Source organism: Mytilus trossulus, chromosome 14, assembly GCF_036588685.1.
Source record: "Mytilus trossulus isolate FHL-02 chromosome 14, PNRI_Mtr1.1.1.hap1, whole genome shotgun sequence".
Lineage (NCBI taxonomy): Eukaryota > Metazoa > Mollusca > Bivalvia > Mytilida > Mytilidae > Mytilus > Mytilus trossulus.
In genome coordinates this window covers 77,711,287-77,723,981 of record NC_086386.1, presented here as the reverse complement: position 1 = coordinate 77,723,981, position 12,695 = coordinate 77,711,287, and the positions used below count along the sequence as shown (strand labels likewise).

The window sequence follows — 12,695 nt, the reverse complement described above, 5'->3', positions numbered from 1 at the left end:
AATTGTTTGTTTTGGTTATGGTGCTATTTTTTTTTCATTGACATGTGGTTTTTTGTTGTCCATTTTGTATCTTCTTCCCTTTATTTAACAAACAAAAAAAATTAAATATCAGTAACATTTGCGAAAACATTATAAAAAAGAACATGAGACTTGGTTAAAAATATTGTGCCTTATTAGCTTACATATTTTTGATATCACAAAGATGTGGTATTTTATTTAGAGATGAGCAAAGTAGTGATATAAGCGAAGGAGAGACAAGTAGAGCATATGTTCATAATCTATAAATCTTTTATTAATCTCTAAATACTTTTATCATCTTTGAAAAAAAATCTTTACCTGGATGGCAAAGGAGTAAGCATGTGTGTCCACACTCTGGTTTTAACTTTTTGCCACAAGTCTGGCCACAAGAATGTGGAACTAACCATGGGTCAAACTTTGGTTCTATAACCTTCTCACAGAAACATGTGTATCTGGTTGGGCACTCGATCTGTGAGAACTCTGTCCTGCACTTTGGACTGAAAATAAAACAATATAAATTAAAATTTATGGTAATTTTGTTTTTTAATTAAATGCTCTCTTTATCATTGAAAGAACAATTCCCGCTAACACAATGAGTTCCAAGCAATGACAAATTAAATGCATATTTGGGATGAGAACATAATTATAAATGTCCACCAATTTAAAAGTATACATGCAAAGGTCAATGAAAGTATTGATGAAAATTTTGAAACCACCGAAAATAATAACCGCTAATATATTTCATATTCCTTATTCAAGGCTTATCGCGAAATTTTAAATCTGCAAAAATAAGCCACCATATGGTAGTTTCTAAAGTAGGAGTTAGGAAGGAGGAGGTGCATATACAACAAAAATGAAGTTGATAATTTTGGAGCAATATATGCAAGGTTTTCGACATAGTTTACAAAAGTGTTTTTGGTTATATTAATATAGTATACAAAAGCTCTGACCACCAACTCCATATTAATGCCCCAGATATTTAATAAACACAACATATAAGAGGTAATGGTGTGAATACATTGATACTGTTGTTCATAATTCTTTGCAAGATATTTTAAATATTTTTTCATTTGAATAAGGTGTTTATCATTGAATTTGTTTTTCAAAGAAATTGTCACTGTCAGTCAATCAGACCAGTAAATTGTTACTTTGATTGTTAGATAGTTGTTCAATAGTTCTCAACAGTGTACGTAGACACTGATTTGGCAACCAATGTTTTAAGAAACAAGAATGTGTCCAAAGTTCACAGATGCCCCACTTGCACTATCCTTTTCCATGTTCCATGGACCGTGAAATTGGGTAATAATCTAATTTGGCATTAAAATTTGAAAGATTATACAATAGGGAACAAATGTACTAAGTTTCAAGTTGATTGGACTTCCCCTTCCCTAGATCTTCCATCAATTTATTCATTTTCCATCAACACTTGATGGACAATTGATGGAAATTTGATGGTACTTGATGGAAATTTGATGGTACTTGATGGAAAGTTGATGGAAAGCTGTTCCAATACTCCATCAACATGATGGAATTTGATGGTATTTGTTCCATCACAAAATTCCATCATGTTTTTATGGAAAATCTAGGGAAGGGCCAATTTCATCAAAAACTACCCTGACCAAAATCTTTAACCTGAAACTCCCACTTTCATTTTCTATGTTTAGCGGACCATGAAATTGGGGTCAAAAGTCTAATTTAGCTTTTAAATTAAAAAGATCATATCATAAGCAACAAGTGGACTAAGTTTTAAGTTGATTGGACATCAGCTTCATCAAAAACTACCTTGACAAAAAACTTTAACCTGAAACTCCCACTTTCATTTTCTATATTCAGTAGACCGTGAAATTTGGGTCAAACTTCTCATTTGGCTTTAAAATTAGATGGATCATATCATAAGCAACAAGTGTACTAAGTTTCAAATTGATTGGACTTCAGCTTCATCAAAAACTACCTTGACCACAAACTTTGACCTGAACGGACACACAGTTGAATGGACGGACGAACAGAGCCACAGACCAGAAAACATAATGTCGTAGGTGGGGCATAAAAAAAATCACCTAAAAAACCATAATGTATAATTTATACAGAAATAAGTAAGAGTTTTGGAGGGGGAGGTGCATATCATAGTCTGTTCTGGTAAAATGCAACATAAATGATCAAATTCAGTTTGATAATTTCAGAGCAATACATACAAGTTTATCTACATAGTTAACAGAAGTTTTTTTGTGATATATAGTATATACAAAAGCTCCCACAATCACTTATAATTCTTTATCCAAAAATTCAATATTTTTAAGGTTGTCCATCTCATCAAATATCATGAATATTTAAAATGTACTACTGCAAACAAAACATATAACATGTAATGGGGTGTATTAAGTGTTATTCACAATTCTGCAAGATTGTCTCATGTTTTTTTTCATCTAAATTAGGTGTTTATTATTGTATTTGAAAGAAATTGTCACTGTTAGTGACCATGACTTAATTTGATCATTCCATTATATATCTGAAAAAAGGTGGGGATGTTTTTGTCTGATGGGTACCAAAAGACATGTTTTCTAGTTAGTTGGAATGGATTGCCTCTTCCTATATCATAGAGGTACCAATTTTTTGGTTTCTGTGGGTTATTTTTTTGTTCAAATATGTAAATATCAGGGGTTGATGACACAATTTGTCATCTAAGTTTTTTTTTAGCTACAGGTAAGCATCTGAGGGATTGAAATTTGCCTGAAAATTTTCTCAAGGAGGTTTTTGATAAGGTAACTATCCTCCCCATTTAGAAATTTATATGGAATAACCCATTGCTGCTTTGATAGTTAAAAGATGTTCAATAGTTCTCCACTGTATTAAGGTCAGTGGTTTTCTCTAGTCAAACATGCTTCCTCTACTGATAAAAAATGACTACATTAAATTAGCCCAAAAGTGGAGCTTAAAAGTGGCTTTAAAACACCACTAATCAATCAATCAATCCACTTTATTGATTTAATATGATTTGTAAATTAATATCTAGTATAGAGACTTAATTGGCAACTAATGTATTGATTGAGAGAAAAAAAATCAGCCAGAACTGTAATGTATAGTTCATATAAATCTAAAAGAAATAAAAAACAAAATGCTTGCTTAAATTTTAATTAATTAACTTTATTTAAAATTCATATCTATAGCTGTAATGGACAACTAAGATAGAAACTTTTATCATAGTGTTGATTCCATCCCATTTTAAAATTGCAAAACACAGACAATTTAAACCATAGTGCATTTGTTGAGGTAGATGACATATTGTGAACACAATTCTTTTCTTCTTATTAATGAGCACTCAGACAGATGGGTTAAGATATATACAAAATTTACATCTATATAAACAAATTAAACATTTTGTAATATCTCAATTAATATGTAACACTATGGCTAGTGAGTCTGCACCATTCTCATATAAGAAGTCTTATATAATGTTAGTTAAAATTGCCTACAAGATATCGAGGTCCTCAACTGACATACATATCATGCATATAGCAAATATCAATAATAATTTAACTACTAACCCTTATAATTTTTAAACCATTACGTAGTATTCTTTTTTTATTTTTATTATTTTATTATTATAAGTCTATTTGTAATCCATACTTATAGAGTAGCAAGAGCAGATAATAATGCATCCAAATTAAACACTTGGCTTTCACAACTTTACTAAGGGACAACATCAAAAGTTCAATGAAGGATAAAAAACTTAATTCACATAGTTTTTTCACTGACCCCCCTACCCCACTCTTAACTTAATTTGGGAAAAATTTATTGACCCATATGGATACATGTAAAAAAATCAATGTCAGAAAACCAAATCTTGCAGCAATTCAACCCCCACCCCCAAACTATTTGAATTATGTTTTTTATCCTTAATTGATCTTTTGATGTCGTCCCTAATGAAGCATCCAAAATATGTGAAAAAAAATTGTAAGGGTTCCGCGGAACCCAGTGTCTCGCCTATTTTTGCTGTAAATCGCAGGCTCAACAACAATGAGGAAAAAAATCAATAAAAATATTCCTCTTGTTACTATTTTATGATTGTAAGAAAATCTAAGTCCATTTAAAAGTAAATTACAGAAAAAACTGAGTAATTTTTTTACAAACTTTACTTCTGGATACAATCTAATGATCATAAATTAGCTTCTGTCCATGTTTGGTACAAACCCAGGATAGTTTAAGAAAGTTATTAAAATTTTAAAAACTTTAACCACAGATTGAATGTAATGGTTCTCCGCAGAAAAACTAAGTCCATTTAAAAGTAAAATATAGAAAAAATGGATTTATTTATTTACAAAATTTACTTCTGGATACTATCTTATGATCATAAACAAGCTTCTGTCCAACTTTGGTACAAACCCAGGATAGTTTAAGAAAGTTCTAAAAACTTTAACCACAGAGTGAATGTTTTGTTTCCCCGCAGAAAAAACTAAGTCCATTTATAGTATAATACGGAAAAATGGAATTTTATTTTTACAAAATTTACTTCTGGATACTATCTTATGATCATAAACAAGCTTCTGTCTAAGTTTGGTACAAACCCAGGATAGTTGGAGAAAGTTATTAAAATTTTAAAAACTTTAACCACAGAGTGATTGTTTTGTTTCCCCGCAAAAAAAACTAAGTCCATTTATAGTAAAATACGGAAAAAATGGAATTTTATTTTTACAAAATTTACTTCTGGATAATATCTTATGACCATAAACAAGCTTCTGTCCAAGTTTGGTAGAAATCCAGTATAGTTTAAGAAAGTTATTAAAATTTCAAAAACTTTAACCACAGAGTGAATATTTGTTGACGCCGCCGACGCCAACGGAATGTAGGATCGCTTAGTCTCGCTTTTTTGACTTAAGTCGAAGGCTCGACAAAAATGAAAAACATCATTAAATGGATTACAATGTATTTGAATTTAAAAGATATTACAATTTACATTTTTGTAGTAAGAAAAAGGATCATGTTGTATTTAAGCATGTGAAATCTGTCTTGCCAATTTTTGGGGGCATAAAGTTCATCGCAGACAAATACTGTTCACTTTCCTGTCATCAATAAATTAGTATATGGTAGTAATGCATGTAATGTTAGGATGTTCAATAGGAAATAAGCTGGAGGATGATGTTGCATTGAGAATTCACCTTTGAAAGATTTATACAGCTCTAACGGACAATAAAACAAAACCTGTCATCTGGTCCGCGACCACAATTGTCGTCCCTTGATTTTTGTTGTCCACAAATATAGATCCTAGTGTTGACAGCGTGTTACTTGCCAATATTTTGTATACCCCTTCCAAATTTATTTCTCCATGTTTTATGCCTAAAATTGTAAGTTAGGGTGGGGGGGGGGGGGGGGGGGGGTGAAATTACACTGTCCCAAAAGTAGTACAACACACTGTAAAAATTTTGTACTGATGGGATTTTTTTTAATTTCATTTATGTTCTAAAAGAAATGCACTACAAATTAATTGTGGTCTCGGACCTAAGAGGTGACATCTGTAAAATCTATATAGAATCTGTACTTTGGCAACTTCCCTACATGATTTGATGGTGTCAATTTGTCAAATAGCATGATACTAAAGGATTTAAACTTTCATTTTATAGAATTTCTGCAAAAATGACAAATTTTTGTATTTTATGGTCAAAATAGGCAATTTATAGGTTTTATAATGTTGATGCATAAATGGCATTCTGACTTTCTATCTGACAGGTTTTCATGCGTCAACATTTGTGATTCTATGCCGTTATCCAGTTCTATTACTTATTTATGAACTCTGAAACTACAGAAAAGAAGGTTATCTCAGACAATATGGACCATAATTTGCTATTGGGCTCCGTTTCCTATAACTATAGAAAAGTGATAAAATGTGAATTACTGTAAGAAAAGTTGCAACTACATCTAAAGATGCCATTATTTTTATCAACATACAAGTGTATGCTACTCTTCCCTAGACAAAAAATTAAAATATATGAATTTCAAAGATTCTACAACCGTATTTTTGTGTCCTTTCTCGCGTTACTTATTGCTTCCGAAGAGCATAACGCTGACTGATTTATAGATAATCGTCACCGGCAAATTCGTAACTTTTGCTTTCAAATAACAAAGAACATCGACCAATAAGAATAGTGAGAAGAAAATGCCAAGAACTATAAGTATTTATGTAGCAGATGTAAGAACAGTGGCGTGATTTTTGTGTCCGATTTCGTAACGCAATTTTTAGATGATGTAATCTGCTTTGTTGTAATAGAATTCTTAAAAACAATATGCAAATATGAACTCTCGCGAGATGTTCAAACAGGTAAATCCGAGATGATTTACATTCTTGTTTTGATCTTCGTAATAATTAAGTAAGAAAATTACGTTGTCGTTATGCGTTACATTTCACATGAAACAGAAGTCCAGTTATTTATTAAAATTGTTTTTGTCCTTAAGTTCTAACCTTTTCCGGTCATACGTGAAACATGTGACTAACATGTGATAACGCCATTACGGCCGGATGTACGAAATACTAGGTCTAAACATTGTTTTTGTTTCAAACGGGATGTTATCAAACATAATCTGTAGACTTGTTTCGTCTTGTTTAAAAGAGGAAAATACAATTGTCAAAGAGATTGCGCCGGTGGTCTGTTATTTTTCCTATGTGCATAATGTTACATACGATCCTGTGTGAAAATAAATGCCCAATGACTTGACAAAATCGATTTCATATTTGACAGATGTAAGAACACACTTCGTTTCCCGATAATGACGTAAAGAGTCCTTGGAAAAATCAATCGAAATTACGTCTCTTATCATTGTACCAATGCTCGTTGGATTGATTTAACTTCAGCAGTAAATATTACTGGATATTTTAGGTGAATAAATATAATTTAATAACAAATACATGTTAATATACCGTTACACTTAGAATGTACAAAGTTGGAATCCTGTCACAGTTTTTAATTAATATTTTTTATTCATGTTCTGCAAACACTTATCAGAAATGCAATAAACTTGTCAAAGGAGAAGTAAACTTTTACCATGCATGACTTTGAAAGGAAGTACTTTATTGATTCTAGCCCACTAAAGTAGGTTAAAATGTGGAAACCATGTAGATGGTGTACAGGTCACAAGTATCACATTGTGCCTATTTTAAAGATTTTAATTCCAAGTTGAAAGTTTTTTTCCTTACTGGATTTAAAGAATGTTACATTGCCAATGATTTGGAATAAATTGTATATAACTGGAATATCAAAACCAAATATAAATACATTTTTTTTGCTTAAACATCAAGATACAAGGATTATGGTATCCTGTATCAATGGAAAAAATATGGAAAATTCTGAATAAATTGTACTAATTGTTTTCAAAACAAGCACATATTTAGGAGTTTTATAATACTGTTACATTTAAGATGGATTTTAAGAAAAAGTATACTGTTCAGATTATTTTAAGCAGATTTTGCAATAAAATAAAACTAAAAAAATGCTTTCGGTTTCTTATGGTTTCCTGTCAGGTTTAAAAAAAACTTTAATATAACATTGAAAATAGATTTTAAATATTAACATGAAGCAAGTAACACTAGTAATGGTGTTTATTTATGCCTTTTGAATTATATTGTGCAAAATAAAGAAAATAAAGATTGGTTTCCTGTTTGGTTTCATGTCACGTAAACGGTGAATCAAAATGTATTAATTTTTTCTCGAAAAACTCAATTGTTCCATTCATACTATTCTAACACCAACACAACCCACAAAATAAAAGTTAAAATTTTAGAACTTATAAAAAAGGATACAAAAAGAAACCAAAGGCTGAATACCAAATTGTGGTCCATATGTGCAAAATGTGTTGTATAAATGACTCTAATGGCTAACGCCCTGTTTGGATGAAGTCAAAAGTAGGGAGCTTGGTACATAAAAGTTGAAGTCCATTATATAGACCTGACTAAATTTGTATAAAAAGCACTTTACAATGTCTTTTGTACCTGTTTCATTCTACATAATATCTTTCTTTCCTTCTGTAGGATAGCAAGTGCTTCAAAATAGGCCTGTTGAGACTAAAATTGCATGCAAGTTTTTCACTTAAAAGGCAAAAATCTTTGTATCAGACCATACTGTCTGCAAGAAAAGTTAAATGCAAGAGTCTTTTTGTGCTCAGATTTGTTGTATCATGTCACATGAGAATAGAAATGATAAAAAAGAAACAATGTTTTATTTCTTATAGCCTCAATATGCATTTTTTTATGTAAATATGTGGCACGGCCTAAATTGACCCTAAATTATTTCCAGTCTTACTTGGCATTAGAGTAAGACCCTTTTAAACTAGTATGATATGTTATTTGTAACTTTTCTTTCTATTTAAAGTACATTCAATACATTTGTAAGGATTATTTATAACCAAAAACCTTCACAAATTTAAAATTGCTGGAAAATATTACATCTTCATGAAAGGTCTCCCTTCATTGAAAATTTTTAGGTGCAGACTCATATACATTTGACATTTGAATAATTATGCTAAGTCTGACAAATCAAATGAGTACTCTATTGCATTCAGTACATGATAATTGAAATATTAAGGCAATTAAAAGATATTTTCAGGCAATATTTAAATTTTTAAAGCCCCAAATATTGATAGTTGAAATTTTTAAATTTTAACGTCAAAATTTAACACGGAAAGTTTAGTATAGAATTTAACATACTGTCTATAATATATGTCTTATTGTTATGAAACTTTTAAAGCAGTGTTATAATTTATTAAGCTTTAGTCATACCAAGTTTTATTAAGATTGGTCAACTTTTTCTATCCTATTAGGTCCGAGACCACAATTGTCGTCCCTTGATTTTCGTTGTCCACAAATAATTAGTCCCTAGTGTTGACAGTGGGTTACTTGTCAATATTTTTTATACCCCTTCCAAATTTATTTCTCCATGTTTTATGCCTCAAATTGTAAGTAAGGGGTGAAATTATACTGTAAAAGGTTGGGTTCAGAATTTTAAAGGAAAGTAGTGATTTGGTCCAGCTGAAAAAGGTTAAAAATAAGCACTTGGGAAGCTGTCAAGATTTCAAGACGCCCCAAACATAAAATTGTCCATATTTTGAGTTAGAGCCATTGAAGTTTTCTATAATTTTGATATAATTTGTCCCAAAAGAAGTAAAATGTACAACACACTGTAAAGATTTCATTGAGAAAGCGCAGATGGGATTTCTTTAATTTTCATTTATGTTCTAAAAGAAATGCACTACAAATTGATTGTGGTCTGGAACCATCTAATACATGTGCCTATATTACCTTATCCACATGTACATACATGCATACGATTTGTTTTTCTATTTCAATGGCAGCAGCCAGTGCAGATGTCATATTTGGCAGACTTTTTGTTTATACTTTTTTGTTTTATAAATTTAATCAATTAAGCTACAGGTACAACCAGTAGCTGATCTCATAATAACATGGTGTCTTCCTTTTATGTACTTAGGCCTCAGTGTTTTAGTTTTTTTAGAATTAAGTATTGTATGCTTGGTTGAGGAAATTGAATGAAAAAAAATTAACTGTTATATATATAGTGTCTATATACATGATATATATATATATTTAATCACATTATAAAATTGCAAAACACAGACAAATTAAACCATAGTGCATTTTTGATGATAGAGTCATAAACTTGATCACACAAGGATGGGTGAACATTCATACATGAGAAGAGGCATTTTCTCGTTTTCTTCATTTGTTGATTAACTCAGGACTAGGAACCTGCTAACACTACGGCTAATGAGTCTGCAACAATGTATAATTTTAAGTCTTATATAAATATTACTTAAAATTGTCGTTCAAGAAATATAGGTCCTTAAAAGATATAAATATAGCAAAATTTCATGAAAATTGATAACTTCTATATTAATTTTTTCCCATGTCTTTTAAAAACATAATTAATTTCAATGTATACTTCCATTAATCATTTGATATAGAGATATTTATAAGAAAAATAAAAAAAAATTGGCAAAATTATAAGGGGAAATAACTCTGCATATATATGACAATGTTTAAGTCAAAACATAGATTGAATTTTTTTCTGAAATTTTTTCTGGACTTATTTTTTTCTGTTTGATTAATAGTTTATGCTTAATCATTTAGTGCGGTTTAAAAACATGTTGCATTTTTTTTAGATAATAAAAAATCAAATCAGGAAAGTGGAACTTAGGACTTAGGTTATCATGTTTTAAATATTCGAAGTGGTACAGACTAGTAAAAACAGCAAAAAAAAGTAGAATAATATAGTTTTGACCTCAGGGTTTCATAACTTTTTTTTATTCTTCCTGGCATGAATCACTTTTCCCCCATAAAAATAACAATTAAACACTTCTAAATAAATGATTTGTTTATGAAACAATTTTGAAAGATCAGGCTCAGCAGGTCAGTTCATACTGAAATATCAGTGAAAGTGAAATTAACCCTATTTAGTTGTGTTAGTTTTCATCATACATTTCTATTCAATTTCCCACAATTCAGAATTATTCCAGATTCAAATAATTCCTTACTTTAAATTTGGATGCAAGTATAAAGTAAAAGGTCTTGAAATTGACTGTTCCACATTTTACTTATCAATTTCCTGACCTCATTAAAGTTTCTACCTTTTATTTTAAGCCTAAATTTTTAAGTACTTGTATTGTATAGGAGTAAACAGAAAATACAATCATATGAAATTGATACTTTTGGTATCGATATGGAAACTTGTTAATTATTGACAATATTGATTATGTGGAAAACAAAGGGGCCTGAAATGGTCCAATTAATAATCAACACCATTGTACTATATAAAGGCTATACTAAGTTATATATAAAGTTAGATTCTTTTACGTAATGCAGGCTAACAAATTGGACCTCATTATTTTAGCAGTATATATATCACATATACTTTTACAGAAGTAAAGGCAATAGTAATAATAATGCATCCAAATTTAAATTTATTTTTGTCTATATACTGTTAAAGTGTACAAACTCTGACAATCAACTTTAGAATTATGGCTCAAATAATAAAAAGTTGTTTATTTAATTCAAAATATTAGAAAACTATTATCAGTAACAAGGGACATAGCAGGTAACGGCCATGATGGTGTGAATGAACTGGGCCTGAACATGTTGTTTCAAAAGAGTTCATCTAGATCATGTCTATTGGAATTTTCAATTTTATGCAGATTTTAGCTAACTGAAATATCCATGAATACACAAGTTTTTCTTGATCCACAAAACTGGTATGCATGAAAAATAAATGAATGCACAGTATTCTGCAAAAGGATTATTTCTACTAATTGTGGTCTTTTTATACTGCATAGAAAATGATGCAGTTTTGTGATTTCCTTTTCATTCCATCTAGAGTGGGGTGCTCATTTTCGCCACATCTTTCCATGTTTTTCTACAGTTTATGGTCAGGTCTAAATGTTTTTGAAGTATACTGATATTTCTATATGAAGATAACTTCAAATGCAAAATATTCTAAGGCTTGAAAACGGGTTTGTTTGAAAAAAATCATCTGAAAAGTTAGATTAAAGGGTGTTTGAAAATTTCTGATGTTTTGTCAATGGGGGACACATATTCGCCGTTTTTACACATTTATTTAAAACCAAATAACCGCAGCTATTAACAATTTTTATCAAAGCAATTGCATTAAAGATGAATAGCAGACATTTCAAAGGTGTAAAGAATTCAAAATTAGGGCATTTAGTCAAATATTTACTTAGAAATACTTCTTTGAAATCGTGTTTTTTATTCAGGAAATTGTCCGAAATTTTTGTCCGTTTTTCGGTCATTTTTCGGTAGGAGCCGTAATTTCGTCTCCGTATAAAAAAATATCATATTTGTTTTAAAAATATAAATTACCAGTACATTTCTTCCATTTCAGCCATCCTTTGAAGTTTTTACACCTCAAAATCCTAAAATGGCGAAATTGTGTCCCTGGCGAAAATGAGCACCACACTCTATAGTAATGATAATTATGCTAGTAAGTAGTCAGTATCATACCAGCACACTTTTTAAATTACCTCAATATCCCTACAAGTAACAACCAAGAATCATTTTCTAGATAATTTTGCATAATGGTGAAAGTTTCATACTGAGAAAGGACCCAGGACTCACATTCAATAATTAAACTTCCCTTCCTATCCCCAAATACATTTTTATGGAATAGTCCAAAAACCTATAATCAGTAACTCAATGGTAAACATGTAATGTAAGTTTGTTAATTTTCTTAAGGGTGTGTACTGTGGTGGATTCTAAATAAAATTAATTACCAGTGCCACGGTACAGATTTGGCATCAATATTCTCATCGGATTTGTACACTTGCTGATAAACTCCTTCTTTGACCCATTTCTGTATACAGGGTATATGAAACATGGCATAGCACACTTTACAACTCCATATCTATAGTTAAAAAACAGAGAGATTATGATGAAATAATTATACTTCATACTTTATTTGACCTTTTTAACTTTTTGGGATTGGAGCATCACTGATGAGTCTTTTGAAGACAAAACACGCTTCTGGCGTATATACAAAATTTAGTCCTGGGTATCTATGATGAGCTTATTTATAATGAACAAAAACAAAGTGTCTTTAACATGGAAAATGCAAGATATAAATAGACCAGTGAAGTGAGTTTTTTCTCCTTATTGAAGGCTGCACTGTGAC

General features: G+C 30.5%; 1 protein-coding gene across 1 annotated transcript in view; it reads right to left on the bottom strand.

Moving 5' to 3' along the window:
- LOC134697359 (NF-X1-type zinc finger protein NFXL1-like) overlaps nucleotides 1-12,695 on the bottom strand; it is a 37,961-nt gene that overhangs the window by 12,261 nt on the left and 13,005 nt on the right. The window contains exons 5-6 of the mRNA XM_063559586.1: nucleotides 12,298-12,428; nucleotides 337-515 (exon numbers count right to left, since the gene is read on the bottom strand). Coding sequence (XP_063415656.1) covers nucleotides 337-515; nucleotides 12,298-12,428 — 310 coding nt within the window. The remainder of the gene's footprint in view (nucleotides 1-336; nucleotides 516-12,297; nucleotides 12,429-12,695) is intronic.